This window comes from Theropithecus gelada, chromosome 2 (genome assembly GCF_003255815.1).
Source record: "Theropithecus gelada isolate Dixy chromosome 2, Tgel_1.0, whole genome shotgun sequence".
Lineage (NCBI taxonomy): Eukaryota > Metazoa > Chordata > Mammalia > Primates > Cercopithecidae > Theropithecus > Theropithecus gelada.
Genome location: NC_037669.1, coordinates 75463955 through 75484165, shown reverse-complemented (window position 1 = coordinate 75484165; position 20211 = coordinate 75463955). Strand labels below are relative to the sequence as shown.

The window sequence follows — 20211 nt, the reverse complement described above, 5'->3', positions numbered from 1 at the left end:
AGTAGGAAAGGAGACTATTAGACCTTATGTATTGAACTTGAGCAGTTAAACCAAAGATACACACAAGCTATGGCTGAAGAGAGTGCACTGCATTTACTCAACTATCGGAAGTCAAAGTCATTTCACCCAATTAGGTTCAAAGCTCTTCCACCCTGCAAACTCTACTATGACTCGGGAAGTGTCTTACACACTTGAAAGTCAAGTAAATGCTCACTGACGCGAAGGAATAAAAGGTTTAGGTCACTCTGAATTAAATGAAATTACTGAAAGGAAACTCACACATGACCCAGCTCATGGGCAATCGTAAAAGCTGTACTCAATCCACTATCTTCACTAATAGAACAGCTTCTGTAGGGATCACAAATGGTTCCCAGTTCAGCCAGGCCTATTAGAAGGAAAAACAACAAGGTTTACTCTAAAAAGCAACTGTGGCTTGAAATAAAAACATGCAGTAAACTGTTTTAGCCATAGAAGATACGCACAGAGAACTCACCTAAGGTATCACATTTGTCGTGAGCTCTGCAGATATCCTGTCTGAAAGCAAAGCAGACTTAGGCCTTGATGACATCAAAGAGTAAGTGTCAATATAAGTAAATACTTTAGGGTTGTCTAGGCATTCACAACAGCACACACTTTGGGGTGGGGGTTACAAAAAGTAGATTCATAAGACCAGAGTTTCAAAACTGAAAAAATTTTGGAATTGTTGATTTAAGAATTATAAACTACTACATTAAGAAGTCTTTTTCTGTGGTCAGAGTGGTCACAGAGCAGTAAAAAAATCTCTCCAACCAGGATTTTCCCAATACCCTGGTTTCTAGTTTTGTAAAGACTCTTTGAGAACATTCCTGAGAAGGTGCAAGATACCTTTTACTTTCATTTAAGAGGACATGCTCGGAGTTATACCTGATGTAAATGACGAGTTGATGGGTGCTGACGAGTTGATGGGTGCAGCACACCAACATGGCACACGTATACATATGTAACAAACCTGCACATTGTGCACATGCACCCTAGAACCTAAAGTATAATTAAAAAAAAAAAAAAGAGGACATGCTCATGACCACAATAGAGATGGCAGGAGGTGGGAGGCACAATTAAGCCAGCATGCCTCTGTGTTGCTACAGTGTTTTAACATTTTGAGATAGTAGCTACCATAGAAAAATTGGGAGGTTTCACAGTTTAAAAAAATTCATTTTTCTGGCTTTTGCAAAATCACAAAAGCTGGCAACACTGAACTCATATGCTACATGGCAATGCCAGGTCCATCTGAATAGCAGCTGCCCTTGCCTGTTATATAAGGCATTCATTTTCAGGTCTGCCTAACACATTTATTCCTCACTTGGCATCTATAAGTTAGTGGTTCTCAACCAGGGTGATTCTGCCCTTCCCACGGAGGGCAGTGGCAATGTCTGGAGACATTGCTGGTTGTCACAACTGAGGGGAGGGAGTGCTCCTGATAAACGTAGTGAGCAGAGGCCAGGGATGCTGCTAAACATCTTGCAATGCACAGAAAGAATTATCCAGCCCAAAATGTCAACAGTGCCTAAGCTGAGAAACCCTCCACCAGCAGCTGACTATCAGGAATGCGTGACTACATCCCATCAACTTGACCTGAGACTGAAAGATCTGAGGAATAAGAAATCCATATACCTTGTTAAGAGAACAGCAGTATCATGATGGATTCCACCTGGACTGTTCTTCGAATGCTGCCACTGGCAAAAGTTTTTTAATGTTGTCTGAGCATTAAAAGATATGGAAGGCCCATCCTAAATACAGAGAAGAATTATGGTTAATCTGTTGTACCAGTACCAATTAGATATGCCATTTCGGATACAGATAGAAGAAAAAAGAAAAAAAACTTTATTACCTGTTCATTATGAATCACAATTAAGTTCACAATAACAATATTAATTAAATTTCCAATACTTGGGTCTTTATAGATAGAGGCTACCTGCAACCGAGATAAATTTTTCAAAGTTAATTGTGAACTCCGTGTAAGCAATAAGCAAGTCACGTCTTACGTTGGGCTCCACCTCTTTTTTACGTTTCTTGCAACATATGCATTTTGTGGTTGTGAATTTTTCATTCACTCAACAATCCTTTTTGTAAAGTCTCTTCGTAAAATTCATAGATCACAGTTTTAGGTAACAGTGAATTCAAACAAGTTTAAATTCCTCTGAAATTGCATTGCCACGTGACTTAACAGTTCTCTGTACCAGAACACTGGATATTAATTTTCCATTAAGCTCTTTCTTCTCTTCTGAAGTCCTAGATTGCCACCTTATCGAATCTCACATTGGGTGCATGTTAGCCAACACTGCTGTTCTTTAATGTTTACCACCAATTTGTGTCCTTGACAACCTTGTTAACCTGGTGGGGTTTTTATTTTTGTAGTATTATAATTAATTATAGGAGCTAACATTTACTAAATGCTTGAGAACTGGCTGAAAACTACATACACACATGCATTTAGTCTCTATACAGCAAAACTCTGGTCTGGGTACTATTAAAATCTCTGTTCAACAAATGAGGAAACTAAGTCACTCAGAGAAATTAAGTCACTTGTCTGAGGCAACACACTGGTGAGTAGCAGAGCCAGAACTCTCAACCTAGGGCAGTTTGACCCAAAGTCCATGTTTATAATAAAAATTCTTATGAGAGATCTGAAATTAAGAAGTGAAAATGAGGTTATGCATATGTGCAGGGCCAGATTAGATGTTCCCTTCCCTCCTGGGCATGAGAGGGCTGGGGTATCTGGGACTGAGCAGCATGTGGGGGCGAGAGGGGCATGAAGGCCAGGCGGGGTTGACGGAGGGCAGAGGGGAATGGGTCACAGCAGTGAACAAAAAGGCAAGGAGTACCACAGCCCACATGGGGGGAAGAAGAAACCCTAAAGCTATGCCCAAACAGGATTGCTTTTCATATCCATCTGGGGGATTTATTAAAAATAAGTTTTAGTTCAGGTAAATTAGGGCTCATCCATTGAAAGAAAAGTTATGCTACAGCTGAAAAGGAGCAAGAGGAGGTCTATATGGGCTTTTCTGGAACCATCTCGAATCGTTCAATAAAATAGCAATGTGTAATACAGTATGCGAAAATGCCTCCTGTTTGAAAAGAAGTTGTATATGCAAACGTGTTTGCATAAGAAATACCTAGAGTTGCACTGCCCAACAGTGGCCACTCATCACATGTGGCTAGTGAGTACTGGTATGTGGCTAGCTCAAATTGGGTTATACTGAGAGTGTAAAACACTGGATTTTGAAGGCTTAGTATTAAAAAAAGTAAAATACCTCAATAATTTTTAAAATAATATTTGATATAAAATACATTGCTAAAATTAATTTTACCTGTTTATATTTTACTTTTTTTTTTGAGACAGGGTCTCACTCTGTTGCCAAGGCTGATGCGCAGTGGCACAATCAAGGCTCACGCGCAGTGGCACAATCAAGGCTCACTGCAGCCTCCTGGGCTCAAGAGATTCTCTCACCTCAGCTCCCAAGGACCTCAGCCTACTATATATGAGCCAGGTATATGCCACCACACCTGGCTAATTTTTTTTTTTTTTTTTTTTTAATAGAGACCAGGTCTTGCTATAATGCCCAGGCTGGTCTTAAACTCCGGGCCCCAAGAGATTGTTCCACCTCAGCCTCCTAAAATGTTGGGATTACAGGCATGAGTGACTGTACCTGGCCATTTTCTTAAAAACTTTTTTTTTTTAAATGTGGCTACTTAAAAATTTAAAATTAGGAAAAAAAACTTTTTAAAAAATTTAAATACATTTGAAATTAAATATGTGGTTTGCATTATATTTCTATTGGGCAGTGCTTGTTAGAAACATGTAAGAAAACTTTCAACAGTGGCTGCCTCTGGGAAGGGGCCTGGCAGTCTGCATAGAGAATGGTACTTATTTTTTAACAATAGTCTTTGTTCTGTCTGATTTTTTAAAAACCATGCAAATGTATTGTGGTTTTAATTCAAAATGGGAGTAGAAAAATAGAATGAAAGCCTCCTAGGTGTCACTCCCCAGGCTACTTAATTAGAATCCTGGGGAAGAGGCTATTTTTAGAAGTTCCACAGGTGACTATGGTTCACAACCAGCCTCCCTAACAATTACTGAATATCCACAACTGGCTGTGCAAAGTTCCTAAGTGAGGCAAAAAGCACTGGTTTTGGGAACTGAACAAGCTAAAGGTCACAGGCAGTGTCCAAGTGATTTATTAACTTTACCTGACCATGGGCAAGTGACCTAACTCCTCTGAGACTCAGTTTTCTTATCTATAAAATGGGCATGATTGATAATCTCACCCGGCAGGGTTGCCAGGATTCAAAATTATACCTTTTAAGTAAGAAGCACATTGTCTAACGCAGAATAAATACTCCATATTGATAACCACTGTTGTCAGTTTAAAAAGGCAACCAACAAATAATCTTATGTTCTGTTCAGTCACTTGCCTGAATGGCTGAAATGCCAGTTCTGAATGGTTCTCCAAAGCACTGAGTGGAAACCCATTCCCCAATGGCACATTTAGAGACCTCATAAATCACCTTCATTTGAATGTACTTACAATTGACATTAAAGTTAAAATATAGTGTTGAAGGTTTTCTCCGTGGTATGAAACCATTCTGTTGTCTGCCACCACCAAGACTTCTACAAACCGTGGATAGGATAAAAAACGTTTTGTCCTTCTGTGGGTCCTCTTTTCTCTTGTGTTGTCCGTCTTATTACCATAGGCAGAAAATGCCTCTGTTGCTAAGCCGCTGTTTAATGCTGCCACGTCATCAGCCAGGTTAATCCTTTCTCCCCATTTTCTTGCTCTGGTTTTCTTCTTGTCTTTACTGTGCCTATTTTTGTGTTCTGTAACAAATCAGATGGTACGCATTACATTTCAAGCCACAGCTATTTTATATTAAGAATTTAATTTGACACATTGTAAATTGATGCCTCTGTGGTCAGATTACATACAAAAACGAGTCCTGCATACCGTGGACTCTATAGATGCACCTCAGTCTGTACTCCCACCTAAGTGACTAAGGATTTGAGGTTTGCTTCCCTGGGAAGCTTTCACACTTGCTCACTTATGGTATTAGAAAATCAGGCCTCAGCTTGAGGGAAACAAGGCATGTGATTCTTATTCTTTTCATTTGGTAACAAAAGCCTTGCTGAGACTGATTCAAGGAATCCCACTCTTGCCAAAGGTATAGTAAGGGCCAATATGTAGCTACAGAGCTCTAAAAAACTTAAATGGAGGCTGGGCGCAGTGGCTCATGCCTGTAATCCCAGTACTTTGGGGGGTCAAGGAAGTTGAATCTCATGAGGCCAGGAGTTTGAGACTAGACTGGTCGACGTGGTAAAACCCTGTCTCTAACAAAAATACAAAAATTAGCCAGGCATAGTGGTGCACGTCTATAATCCCAGCTACTTAGGAGGCTGAGGCACGAGAAGTGCTTGAACCTGGGAGGCACAGCCTGCAGTGAGCTTAGATCACGTTACTACACTCCAGCCTGGGTGAGACAAAGGGAGACTCTGTCTCAAAAAAAAAAAAAAAAAAAAAAAAAAAAAGTTCCATATATACCACTGATGCTATTCAATTAGTTCTAATACAAAGAGGTCTGAGAGGTGGACACGCTAACAGACGATACAAAGGAACTGTAGAAAATGCACAACCAGGTATTTTATTACCTTATTAGATCATTTCAGTACTTAAAATATAAGAATAGAATCACAGCAATTCAATGTCTCTGAATTTTTAATTAACTTACTCCAGGGCTCAGTTAAGGAAATAAACTCTGAGAGTCTGGGCAGGCAGCTGGGACCATGATTTATAATGTCAGATTAGCTCTACTGATTTCCAACTCATGCCTAGGCCTCTTCTTGGGTTCTCCACAGTCTTGCTACTCAAAGCAGAGTCCGTGGACCAGCAAAATTGACAACAACTAGAAGCTTGTTAAAAAGCAGATTCTTTGGCCCCACCCCAGGCTTGAATCTACGCTTAACTAGATCCCCAGGTGACTGCTATTAACACTGACATTTTGAGAATCACTAGTTTCCAACTTGGCTTGAAGTTTATATTGCTGATGAAAATACTGAATTTTTGCATCATCAACTATGCAATAAACAGAATAAGCATTAAAATGCCTGCCAAAATACACTTTGAGTAAAAACAGAATTTAATCAGTTAACTTGACAATCAGATCATAAATGTGCTTTAATGCTTTAATGCCACCAGCTTGTGGTCTAAAATAGGCAACAGAATTCTACAATGAAGAAGTATGCTTACCTAACCATAAGGGATAGAATTTGTCACATCAATACCAAAGGTAAAAATAAAAATTAAAAACAGTTAGATTGTAAGTGATTTCATATTTGAAAGGACTAAATATTTGACCATTATAACCAACTGCTAAGAAAATCAGTTTAGGCCAGGATGTGCATTTTACCCAAGTTGAGTGTTTTAGTCATTCTTAAAATACAGTGGTCCCCCACTTTTTCATGGTTTCGGTTCCCTTGGTTTCAGTTACCTGCAGTCACCTCAGTCCTAAAATATTAAATGGAAAATTCCAGAAATAAACAATTCATAACCTTTAAATTGCACACCATTCTGAGCAGTGTGATGGACTCTGGCACCATCCTGCCCCATCCTGCCTGGGGTTGGAAATCATCCTTTAGGCTAGCTATCTACCCTGTATACACGCCCCACCTAGTCACCTAGTAGCCATTCCGGTGATCAGATTGACTGTCGAGGTATTGCAGTGCTGTGTTTAAGGAATCCTTATTTTACTTAATGATGGCCTCACAGTGCAAGAGTAGTGATGCTGGTAATTTGGATTAAGACAAAGAGAAGCTGTAAAGTGCTAACTTTAAGTGAAAAGGTGAAAACTCTCAACTTAATAAGGAAAGGAAAAAAAAAAAAACTCTGCATGCCGAGGTTGTTAAAAGTCTATGGTAAGAACAGATCTTCCCTCTGTAAAATTATGAAGAATGAAAAGAAACTGGTGCTAGTTTTGCTGTCGCACCTCAAACTGCAAAAGTTACGGATACAGTGCACAATCAGTTTATTTAAGATGGAGAGGCATTAAATTTGTGGTTGGAAGACAGGAACAGAAACTTTCTGGCCAATGGCAATCACGTTTGGTACTATCTGTGGTTTTAGGCATCCACTGGTGGTCTTGGAACATATCCCCCAAGGATAAGGGAGGACTACTATAGTAAAATCTGTCCAAACTGTCAAACAAGTTATATGCAGTCCAGTTATAGATAACATCACTAGCCTAAAACCTGGTACATAAGATGTAACATTACATTCTTCTTCTAGTTTTTCTTTCAAGAACACTCATATATGTATACCAATGCCAATGGCTATTGCATGTCTACCAACTGGCATTGGTATACATATGAGTTTTCAGTATATGCATACCAAGGCCAAATCAATTGTTAAATCATCAAATGAATATAGACGAGATATTAATTACACACCTATTATGTACCAGGCATTGAATTAGGCTCTTTTATGTATGCTATCTTACTCCCTTCAAAGTGAGAAAATTACCTCTATTTTTCTAATGAGGAAAATAAGTCTCAAAGAAATTAGCAACGTATTCAAAGTCACATTGCAGGAAGTGGAGGTACAAGGAATCAGTCGTAGATTTGCTCAATTCCCTAAACCGTGCTCTATGAGGTGAGCTTTCTCAACAGCTACGGTTTGAAATGAGCTCATGATATGGTGAACAGCTCCCAAAATAAATATGAGTTGAGAAAAAGACAGTGCCTGGTGGATATTTTCACGAAGATTTTTGTTTTTTACAACAGGTGTATGGAAGCTATGTTGAAAATTAAATTTTTTAATACATTAAGAAAGTATGTCACTTACACTGGGAAAAATAAATAATCCTTGCTTAGTGTCTTCTGTAATTATTATAATTTGATTTATTATAGTAAGTAAAGTGTTAGACATTTTAGAAGATTTAAAGTCTCTATTGGTTTTCTATTTCTCATTTGTTGATTTCTGCTCTAATCTCGATTTCTTTTCTTCTGCTTGCTTTAGTTTTAACTTGCTCTTTTCTTTCTGTTGTCTTAAAGTAGGTTAGGTTATTGATTTGAGACCTTCTTTCTTCACAGAAGTATTTACAACTATAAATTTTCTTCTAAGCCCTGCTTTAGCAGCATCCCATGTTTTGGTATATTGAGTGTTCATTTTCATTCATCTCAAAAAATTTTCTGATTTCTCCTTTGAATCATTGTTCATTTAGAAGGGTGCTGTTTAATTTACACATTTGCGCTTCTCATTTTTTGTCTGTAATTGATTTCTAATTTTGTTACATTGTGATCAGCAAAGATGTCTTGTATTACTTTTATCCTTTTAAATGTATTGAAATTTGTTTTATGTTCTTGTATCTGGTGTGTGCTGGAGAATGTTTCATGTTCACTTCAGAATACTCTGCTGTTTGTGGGGTAACGTGTCCTATAGATATCTGTTAGTAGTTGGTTTATAGTGTTGGGCAACTTTTCCACTTCCTTGTCAATCTTCTGCCTGGCTGCTCTATCCATTATTGAAAGTGGGGTGCTGAAGTTTCCAATTATTGTTGCTGAATTGTCTATTTCTCCTTCCATTTCTGGTCAGTTTTTGCTTCATGTATTTTGGTGTTCCATTATCAGGTGCATACATGCTTATAATTATTATATCTTCCTGATATATTGACTTTTTTATCATTATAAAACACTTTGATGGACTTTATTCTACCAGGAAAGTGAAAGAAGCCAGTCACAAAAGACCACACATCAAAGGACTCCAGTCATAGGAAATGTCTAAAACCGGGAAATCTACAGAGACAGAAAGTAGAGTAGTACAAGTTGGGCATCCCTAATCTGAAAACTCCAAATCCAAAATACTCCAAAATTCAAAACTTTTAAATGCTGACATGACACTACCAAGTGAAAAATTCCACACATAAGTATTTAACACAAACTTTATTTCATGCACACAATTAATAAAACTGTTGAATAAAATTGCCTTCAGCCTATGTATATGAAGTGTATATGAAAGATATGTGATTAGACTGGGGTCCTATGCTCAAGATGTCTCACTATGTGTAGTATATGCAAACATTCTAAAATCCAAAAAATCCAAAATCTGAAAGACTTCTAGTCTGAAGTATTTTGGATAGAGATGGAGTGGGGAGATGGAAGTGTGGTTAGCTAAAAAGTACAGATTCTTCCCTCAAGTGATAAAAATATCCTAAAATTGACTGAAATGATGATTATACATATCTGTGGATGTACCAAAAAATCATTAAATCGTATAGTTTAAATGGGTGAATAGTACGTATGAGACTTATACTTCAATAAAGCTGTTTAAAAAAGAGAAACTATATCACTAAGTTTGTGAAAAGTAAATAATCCTTATTTAATGTTTTCTGTAAATATTACAATTTTATTTATTGGATTTACTTAGAGAAAACTACTGAGTGAGAACAGCACTCAGGAAATGTTGTATGGAATTCTTTTTTTTTTTTTTTTTTTTTGACCACTAAGGGGAAAAACAAATGTACTATCAGAATCATCAGAGGGGACTTGGGCACAAGAAAACCTACAGATGAATCAAGGCCATAATTGGAAACAAAGTATACTTATAAATATAATAAAAGAAATGAAGGCATTAATCAGAAAAAGGCTACAATTTCTACTAGCAAACAACTCATGTAATTGTAGTATTTCTAGAGGATATTTCACCCACAAGTAATCTGTGTATCAAAGAAATAATTCAGCATACTTTAGATGGCATGAAAATGCAAAACCCAAATTATTTCTTCAGGATCAAAAGCAATTTCTTCTAAAACAGAATGCTCTTCAGTCTTTTATCAATCTGACCTTTTCTCCTAATGAGTTAGAATCATATTTATTGACCTAATTAGTCCAACTAATTTCTATCACATTAACCATTTTAGCAAGCAACTTTGAATTTCTCATTAAAAATAGCATTAAAAATAGACACTATATCTTATATACCCACTCAACTCTCTTGCTTCTGAATAGAATTGTAATAACAGAATAGTTTTCACCCACAGAGTACACACTGTTAGGATAAACAGAAAGTCATCCACATTTCTCTTTTGTGAGCTTTTAGTATAATGCTAAAGGAGGAATAGAGGCTCGTGTTTCAGGAATTTGCAAAGTCACTTTGCTTACAGTTTAATCAGAATAGGCTACATAATAAAATTTCACTGCCCTGGAAAGCACTGTAAAAATGGTCTGTGTATTCTTGCTCTTCTTTTTTTCCCTCATATATAGTTTTACATTTATGATAACTTTTCAATAATAGTTTAAGATTATTTGTATAAAGTACAATTTTCAAAGTATGAAGATCAATAGTTTTCAGGATATTCGCAGAGTTCCACAATCAAGGCCACCATCTAACCTTAGAATAATTTCATACTCCCAAGGAGAAATCCCATACCTCATAGCAGTCATTACATTCTCCCCTTTCCTCAGCCCCTGGCAATCACTAACCTATATTGTATTTACGAATTTGCCTATTCTGACATGTCATTTAAGTAGAGTCATACAATATGTGGCCTTCTGTGACTGGCTTCTTTCACTTAGCACAATGTTTTCAAGTTTCTTCTATGTTGTAGCATGCATCAGTATTCCATTACTTGTTACTGTTAAATATTCCACTGTATGGATATACCACATAATGTTTATCCATTCATCAGTTGGTGGACATTTGGGTGGACATTCAACCCAACTGAATAAGAACATTGCTGCTATGAACATTCATGTACAAGGTTTTGGGTGAATATATTTTTGTTTTTGTTGTATATATACATAGCAGTAGAGTTGCCAGGTCATACGGTAACTCTGCGTATAACATTTTGAGGAACTGCCAAATTGTTTTCCAAAGTGGCTACACCATTTTCTTGCTTCCTCTTGAAGTTCAAATAAGACACCTGGAAACAGGACATCATTTTTTCATGTTTCTTCTTCTTTGAGGATTCCTCGAAAGTTAATCATGTTTACTTAATTAAATAGCTTAATGAAAAACTTGGCCTAGCTCAAATCCTAAAATAGCATATTGATGCCTCCAATTAGTAAGTGCATGTTTGCATTAGAAGAAAAGTGTAATACTTAGCAATCTGAATCCTCATATATGCATGTAAATAATTTTAGACGTTTAAAAAAGCTCTAACTGGCAATTGTATGTTTCCTATCACCACATCATAGGTATTACAGTTCTAACATTTTATTACAAGGACATGAGTTAATATCGGCTTTTGCAACTACTTTGGCGTTGATGCTCACAAAAGGGAAGTAGTCATGCTTACACTGCCACAAACAGCCAATGTTTGAAGAACTCGTGCAGCGAAGGAAGGGCAGCCTGATTTAAGTCCTATTTGACCTTGGGCAAACAACTGACACCTGCTTATAACGTGGAGTTAAAAACAGTACTTATTTCATAGAGTGGCTTTGAGGAATAATTGGAGATCATGCATGCAAAGTGCTAGCACAGTGCCTAGTGCATAGGAAGGAATGAATAAATATCGTTACCATATTTTTCTATTTTTTTTTGCCAGTCATAAAGTCATAAAGTGAGTTAGAAGTAAAAGGAACCATTTAAGGTAGAGAGACTAAGTGTGCTTAAAAACAATTTTCTGGCTTACAATAACAATTTCAAAGACATGAGCTGTATACTCCTAGTGGGGAAAATCAGCACAGAGTGTGCCTGATTGCATTTCTGACATCCAGCTTTATGATACCGTGAAAAGAGGAGGAACTACAAGACCAGAAGTGCTGAGGGCTGGTCTTCACCCTACTATCCCATCTGAAGGATCTTTTCTGAGTCACTTCTCTGGGCCTCAGTTTCCTGACCTTTAAATGGGTGTATAAATACTTGCTTCCATCTTACGGCTATTTTGAGAATTAAATAAGAAATCATATAGAGAATTTCTCATAAATTGTAAGTTAAATTTTTAAAAAATTCACTCCTTGAACATCGATTTTGTGCCAAGTACTGGGCTAGATAAGTTGAAATAAACAACAGCAATGACAAAACAAGAATAAAACATGGGTCCAATCTTTTTAAAAAAATGATTATAAAAATTTAAGATGGTATACTTATTTTTTAAAAATCTCACAGCGAAAAACTTTTAACATCTGCTGATTTATTGGTAAAAATGTTTTAAATGAGCTTCATTTCACATTTTAATACAATAAAATGCACAGTATGTTACTAAATAACTGGGATTATTTCAGCAAATACCAGCCAGGCCTTGTTATTCAGTGGTTAACTCACTGAAGTGTTTCCCACCAAATGGGGTTGGGCCTAGGAGATCTGAATGTTAACATTAACAGTTGGGAAGTTAATTATTGCTCTCTATTTTGTAAGGTTTATCAAAATTTAACTGAATTTCCTGCAGGCGCTGGGCTACCTTGTGACTTCACACAGCACAGGACCAAAGGGAGGATTCAGGAGCAAGGCGAGACCCCTTTCTGTTCCACCCAAGCTTGACAGAGAGAAGCAAATCTGCACAGGAATCATCTGTGGTTTTCCACTTGGATTCTGGAGCCAGGCCAACCCTGGTTCCCATTCCTGCCCTAAAGCGATTCTAGTTGCCCTTTCTTGTGTCATTTCCTGCTTTAAAGCCTCAGTTTCCTTATCTGTAAAATGATGATAGTAACAGCATACTGCAAAGAGTAACTGTGGAGATTGAAAGAGATAATACATAAAATGCCCTTAAAGCAGGGCATGGCACAGAAGACAAGTCCATTACACATTTAATGTAATAATAATTATTAGTGGTATTGTTTTACTTGAAGAATGCAAAACATCTGCTCTTTATAAATTAGGATATTGACATTCTCAAACAAAACAATTCTGTTTTAGAAAGAATATTTTATGGGGCACAGTGGCTCCTTGTGTAATCCCAGAAATTTAGGAGGCGAAGGCAGGAGGAATGCTTGAGGCCAGGAGTTCAAGACCAGCATGGGCAACATAGGGAGACCCTATCTCTACAAAAATCAATAAAACAAACAACAGTGTGAGCTGTTTTTTCTTTTTGTTTGTTTTATTATTATTTTTTAAGTGATGTGCCCAGTGTCAAGTAGCGCCACATGCACAGTGATGACAGTAAATAAATACAAAGAGTGATGGCAGAAGGGATTGTGGCTAAGACTCATTTTGGGCTGGCCTGAACCTTTATAAACAATGTTTCCATGAGAGTGGTTTATGGAACATTAGTCCCATAAGATAGTTTCAAAAACAAATCAATTAACTTTGCAAAACACTTAACACAGCTTGCACATCTGGAACTTTCTCCATGCATATTAGCATTTTAAGAGCCCTGAGAAGTCTTGCAGGAAAGAAACCAGTTTACATTTGTTGAATCGCATGATTGCCAAACTTACGGGATCTTTGCCAAGTTAAGAGGCAAGTGATGGGGACAGCACCATCACTGGCACTATAACAAAACGCAGGTGGGATGTGTGGATGGGCTTCCCTCTCAGGGAGAGAAGGGCGTGCGAGTGGAAGGCAACAACTGAGAAGCTTCTTGGCTTTCAAGGAGCAGTGGTGGGCAGTGGGAGGTGTCTGAGGGTCCCCTCACTACCTTTTAAGGGGGTGGGTGTCTTCAGCTACCTGGGGAGTTAAATTTGCTGACTTGGGCTTGAGATTTGGGTACATTAGCCCCAAAAGCCCTTCTGTGTCCTTTTCTTTTTTTTTTTTTTTTTTAAATTTATTTATTATTATTATACTGTAAGTTGTAGGGTACATGTGCATAACGTGCAGGTTTGTTACATATGTATACTTGTGCCTTGTTGGTGTGCTGCACCCATCAACTCGTCATTTACATCAGGTATAACTCCCAATGCATTCCCTCCCCCCGCCCCCCTCCCCATGATAGGCCCCGGTGTGTGATGTTCCCCTTCCCGAGTCCAAGTGATCTCATTGTTCAGTTCCCACCTATGAGTGAGAACATGCGGTGTTTGGTTTTCTGTTCTTGTGATAGTTTGCTAAGAATGATGGATTCCAGCTGCATCCATGTCCCTACAAAGGACACAAACTCATCCTTTTTTATGGCTGCATAGTATTCCATGGTGTATATATGCCACATTTTCTTAATCCAATCTGTCACTGATGGACATTTGGGTTGATTCCAAGTCTTTGCTATTGTGAATAGTGCTGCAATAAACATACGTGTGCATGTGTCTTTATAGCAGCATAATTTATAATCCTTTGGGTATATACCCAGTAATGGGATGGCTGGGTCATATGGTACATCTAGTTCTAGATCCTTGAGGAATCGCCATACTGTTTTCCATAATGGTTGAACTAGTTTACAATCCCACCAACAGTGTAAAAGTGTTCCTATTTCTCCACATCCTCTCCAGCACCTGTTGTTTCCTGACTTTTGAATGATCGCCATTCTAACTGGTGTGAGATGGTATCTCATTGTGGTTTTGATTTGCATTTCTCTGATGGCCAGTGATGATGAGCATTTTTTCATGTGTTTGTTGGCTGTATGAATGTCTTCTTTTGAGAAATGTCTATTCATATCCTTTGCCCACTTTTTGATGGGGTTGTTTGTTTTTTTCTTGTAAATTTGTTGGAGTTCTTTGTAGGTTCTGGATATTAGCCCTTTGTCAGATGAGTAGATTGCAAAAATTTTCTCCCATTCTGTAGGTTGCCTGTTCACTCTGATGGTAGTTTCTTTTGCTGTGCAGAAGCTCTTTAGTTTAATGAGATCCCATTTGTCAATTTTGGCTTTTGCTGCCGTTGCTTTTGGTGTTTTAGACATGAAGTCTTTGCCCATGCCTATGTCCTGAATGGTACTACCTAGATTTTCCTCTAGGATTTTTATGGTATTAGGTCTAACATTTAAGTCTCTAATCCATCTTGAATTAATTTTCGTATAAGGAGTAAGGAAAGGATCCAGTTTCAGCTTTCTACTTATGGCTAGCCAATTTTCCCAGCACCATTTATTAAATAGGGAATCCTTTCCCCATTTCTTGTTTTTCTCAGGTTTGTCAAAGATCAGATGGCTGTAGATGTGTGGTATTATTTCTGAGGACTCTGTTCTGTTCCATTGGTCTATATCTCTGTTTTGGTACCAGTACCATGCTGTTTTGGTTACTGTAGCCTTGTAGTATAGTTTGAAGTCAGGTAGCGTGATGCCTCCAGATTTGTTCTTTTGACTTAGGATTGTCTTGGAGATGCGGGCTCTTTTTTGGTTCCATATGAACTTTAAAGCAGTTTTTTCCAATTCTGTGAAGAAACTCATTGGTAGCTTGATGGGGATGGCATTGAATCTATAAATTACCTTGGGCAGTATGGCCATTTTCACGATATTGATTCTTCCTATCCATGAGCATGGTATGTTCTTCCATTTGTTTGTGTCCTCTTTTATTTCACTGAGCAGTGGTTTGTAGTTCTCCTTGAAGAGGTCCTTTACATCCCTTGTAAGTTGGATTCCTAGGTATTTGATTCTCTTTGAAGCAATTGTGAATGGAAGTTCATTCATGATTTGGCTCTCTGTTTGTCTGTTACTAGTGTATAAGAATGCTTGTGATTTTTGCACATTAATTTTGTATCCTGAGACTTTGCTGAAGTTGCTTATCAGCTTAAGGAGATTTTGGGCTGAGACAATGGGGTTTTCTAAATATACAATCATGTCATCTGCAAAGAGGGACAATTTGACTTCTTCTTTTCCTAACTGAATACCCTTGATTTCTTTCTCTTGCCTGATTGCCCTAGCCAGAACTTCCAACACTATGTTGAATAGGAGTGGTGAGAGAGGGCATCCCTGTCTTGTGCCAGTTTTCAAAGGGAATTTTTCCAGTTTTTGCCCATTCAGTATGATATTGGCTGTGGGTTTGTCATAAATAGCTCTTATTATTTTGAGGTACGTTCCATCAATACCGAATTTATTGAGCGTTTTTAGCATGAAGGGCTGTTGAATTTTGTCAAAAGCCTTTTCTGCATCTATTGAAATAATCATGTGGTTCTTGTCTTTGGTTCTGTTTATATGCTGGATTATGTTTATTGATTTGCGAATGTTGAACCAGCCTTGCATCCCAGGGATGAAGCCCACTTGATCATGGTGGATAAGCTTTTTGATGTGTTGCTGAATCCGGTTTGCCAGTATTTTATTGAGGATTTTTGCATCGATGTTCATCAGGGATATTGGTCTAAAATTCTCTTTTTTTGTTGTATCTCTGCCAGGCTTTGGTATCAGGATGATGTTGGCCTCATAAAATGAGTTAGGGAGGATTCCCTCTTTTTCTATTGATTGGAATAGTTTCAGAAGGAATGGTACCAACTCCTCCTTGTACCTCTGGTAGAATTCAGCTGTGAATCCATCTGGTCCTGGACTTTTTTTGGTTGGTAGGCTATTAATTGTTGCCTCAATTTCAGAGCCTGCTATTGGTCTATTCAGGGATTCAACTTCTTCCTGGTTTAGTCTTGGAAGAGTGTAAGTGTCCAGGAAATTATCCATTTCTTCTAGATTTTCCAGTTTATTTGCGTAGAGGTGTTTATAGTATTCTCTGATGGTAGTTTGTATTTCTGTGGGGTCGGTGGTGATATCCCCTTTTTCATTTTTAATTGCGTCGATTTGATTCTTCTCTCTTTTCTTCTTTATTAGTCTTGCTAGTGGTCTGTCAATTTTGTTGATCTTTTCAAAAAACCAACTCCTGGATTCATTGATTTTTTGGAGGGTTTTTTGTGTCTCTATCTCCTTCAGTTCTGCTCTGATCTTAGTTATTTCTAGCCTTCTGCTAGCTTTCGAATGTGTTTGCTCTTGCTTCTCTAGTTCTTTTAATTGCGATGTTAGAGTGTCAATTTTAGATCTTTCCTGCTTTCTCTTGTGGGCATTTAGTGCTATAAATTTCCCTCTACACACTGCTTTAAATGTGTCCCAGAGATTCTGGTATGTTGTATCTTTGTTCTCATTGGTTTCAAAGAACATCTTTATTTCTGCCTTCATTTCGTTATGTACCCAGTAGTCATTCAGGAGCAGGTTGTTCAGTTTCCATGTAGTTGAGCGGTTTTGATTGAGTTTCTTAGTCCTGAGTTCTAGTTTGATTGCACTGTGGTCTGAGAGACAGTTTGTTATAATTTCTGTTCTTGTACATTTGCTGAGGAGTGCTTTACTTCCAATTACGTGGTCAATTTCTGTGTCCTTTTCATTCTCCATTCTATAACTCCTTCAACTAAGTGTGATAACAACAATGACTACAGGCCATAATCATACTGGCCAACGTTTGTTGAGTGCTTTTCTCTGTGTCAGGGACTCTTTTTTTTAATTATACTTTAAGTTCTAGGGTACATGTGCACAACGTGCAGGTTTGTTACATATGTATACATGAGCCATGTTGGTGTGCTGCGCCCATTAACTTGTCATTTACATTAGGTATATCTCCTAATGCTATCCCTCCCCTCTCCCCCCCTCCCACAATAGGACCCTGTGTGTGATGTTCCCCTTCCCGTGTCCGAGTGGGAGATCTCATCGTTCAATTCCCACCTATGAGTGAGAACATGCGGTATTTGGTTTTCTGTTCTTGCGATAGTTTGCTGAGAATGATGGTTTCCAAAAGAGGACACAAACAAATGGAAGAACATACCATGCTCATGGATAGGAAGAATCAATATTGTGACAATGGCCATACTGCCCAAGGTAATTTATAGATTCAATGCCATCCCCATTAAGCTACCAATGACTTTCTTCACAGAATTGGAAAAAACTGCTTTAAAGTTCATATGGAAAAAAAAAGACCCCGCATTGTCAGGCACTCTTCTAAGCACTTGATTATTCCTCAAAGCAACCCGATAAGGTAGGAACTATTACCTTCATTTCATAAATGAGGAAACTGAGGGACACTTGAAATAACTTGTGAAAATACTTAAAGTATCTATTTGAAGTAGTATAAGACGCTGAACATCCTAGGGCCTGTATTTTACTAAGAGACATTTAGTTTTGCTATCAATATCCTGCGAAGTACTATTTGGGAAATGTTGGTTTCGACTCACTCTATCTCTTAGCAGTAGTGGGAGAGTGATCTTTCTGCCTGGCAGGGTGCCAGCTGCCCACAGCCACCCTGTCCTGGCTGCAGCTCGCTTGCCATGGCCGCTTCTCAGGCTGCTTTGTGCCACGGCTTGGCATCTCCCAGGCTTGCACTCTCCAGTAGAAATAAAATGCAAGCCACACGTGGAAGTTAAGAATTTCTAGTAGCCACATTTTTTTAACGTCAAAAGGAACAGATTAAATTAATTTTAATAATAGATTCTATTGAACCCAATTATGCAAAATATTATTTCAACATGTGACACTAGCCACATCTCAAGGGCCTCCTGGTGACCGTATAGGATGGTGCATTCTAGGCAGGAAGTGTTTGCAGAGTGGATACAGGAGACAGCGTGTTGTGGGAGATAAGAGTGTGAGCTCAGGAATCAGAGAGACCTGTGTGTAAATCCCAGCTGCTCTGCATTCAATCTTTGTGACCTCTGGTGAGTCACTTCAGCCCTCTGTGCCTCAGTTTCCTCATCTGTGAAAAGGGGATAATGACAGTTCGTGCCTAATAGGGCAGTAGGGAGGGTGAAATGACTTAGTCTACATAAAGTGTTAGAACGGGGCCTGGTGGGTAGGAAGTACTCTGGAGGCATGGGCTGTGCTAACTCTCATTACTTAGAATGAGCAGCAGGTTAAGGCTGCTGGAATGAAGTGGCTCCCAGGCCTGCTGCTGGGATCTGCCTGCTATCTGACATTTCACTGAAGCTTGTGGGTGGCCCTGACGCTGAATGTGGTGCCTGTGGTGGGTCTAGGTATCATTCTCATATCAGAGATTAAAGCGCAGTTGGGCTGGAGCTCTTTGAAAAGGCATGTAAGCAACTCGTAGGGAGTGTATCTCCCACATTCTTTTGATACACAGGTCTTCTAGTTTGTAGGCACTGAGGACTGGTTTATAGGGCCTGCAACTGAAACCCTTTCTCGTCCCAATGTCCATGTTCCATGACCATGGAAGTGAGTGACCACAGGGGCATGCTGTACTCCAGTGACTGGTGGACCTCACTGGTCTTCCTCCCCAGCCACAGGCCACCTTCCCCAATACCCTGGTCCAGCTCAGAAAAGGCTTGATGGATTTATTTATTTTAAAATCATATTTGGTTGCTGTATACTCAGCTCTCGATGTGACAACTTAATCCCTTAAATGAATTGAAACCTTTCTATCTTTCTCTATAAGCTTGAGACAACTTCTTGAACAGTCTCAACAGTTCATTCTTAATTATTCCCACACTTAAAATAAATACAATGGCACTTCCCAAAGCTCATTTGAGTCATACTTTTGAACATCCCCTTTCCAGGCACCATCTGCAGCTTTTTCCTGTGTTACAGCCTGGAAAGAACACAGGACTGGGAAGTAAGAAGCCTGTGTTCAATTTTGCCATTCATTCTAGCTCCAATATTAGGAGTCCCTTCGAAGTTCTGGGCCTTGATCTTCTTATCCATAAAGAGAAGGCCTGGAATAGAAGTTCTCGCTAAAGTTTCCCCCAGTATTAAAAATTTATGAATTCTTGTATTTTATAAGATAAAAGTGAATGATGATTAAAAATGAAGTCCTCAGTTTCCAAAGGGGCAAAACCCAACAGAGATTCCCTCTGAGCCACTGTCACTCTCAGAAAGGCTATGGATGAAACAGTCAGCAGGGTGGCAGGGAAGAAGAAGACAGAATAACTCCAAAAGAGAGAGACCAACACAAAAGAAGTGGACTTTTGCTGATGTTAAATTATATTAAGGGGAGTACAGTCTACACATCTCCATTACTCATTGGGAAAATTTTATTTCGGACCTGCTGAAACAGATAATAGTTTCTGAAAAACCACTTCTATTTTCTCTAATCTGACGTGTTACAATGAAATAACATCAAATGTGAGAATTAGGAAACTGGCTTGAAAGAAACAAAAAAGTATACAATCAAAGATATCTCTGGAAAAGCATTTAAATTGTCCACAAAGCACAGGATGGAAACTTTCAGGATTTATGGAGTTACATCTTCTATCCCTCTTCAGCAGCAGGGCATGTGGTCGTAAGGGCTGAATCTCATACTATTAACACCAAACTCTTTTACCTCTGTCTCTGTCTCATCGTCGCTCTGACTCTCTCTTTCTCTCGAGCTGTCTGCATGCACATACACACATGTAACATACATGCAATACAACACAGTTG

At 38.5% G+C, this 20211-nt stretch overlaps 1 protein-coding gene across 2 annotated transcripts in view; it reads right to left on the bottom strand.

The window, feature by feature from the left end:
• ADAMTS9 (ADAM metallopeptidase with thrombospondin type 1 motif 9) overlaps positions 1–20211 on the bottom strand; it is a 178339-nt gene that overhangs the window by 140386 nt on the left and 17742 nt on the right. Inside the window, exons 4-8 of one of the 2 annotated variants that reach the window (XM_025376938.1) lie at positions 4566–4855; positions 1868–1951; positions 1651–1766; positions 494–534; positions 280–385 (exon numbers count right to left, since the gene is read on the bottom strand). In XM_025376938.1, coding sequence (XP_025232723.1) covers positions 280–385; positions 494–534; positions 1651–1766; positions 1868–1951; positions 4566–4855 — 637 coding nt within the window. The remainder of the gene's footprint in view (positions 1–279; positions 386–493; positions 535–1650; positions 1767–1867; positions 1952–4565; positions 4856–20211) is intronic. The other variant, XM_025376939.1, reaches the window with a different exon arrangement.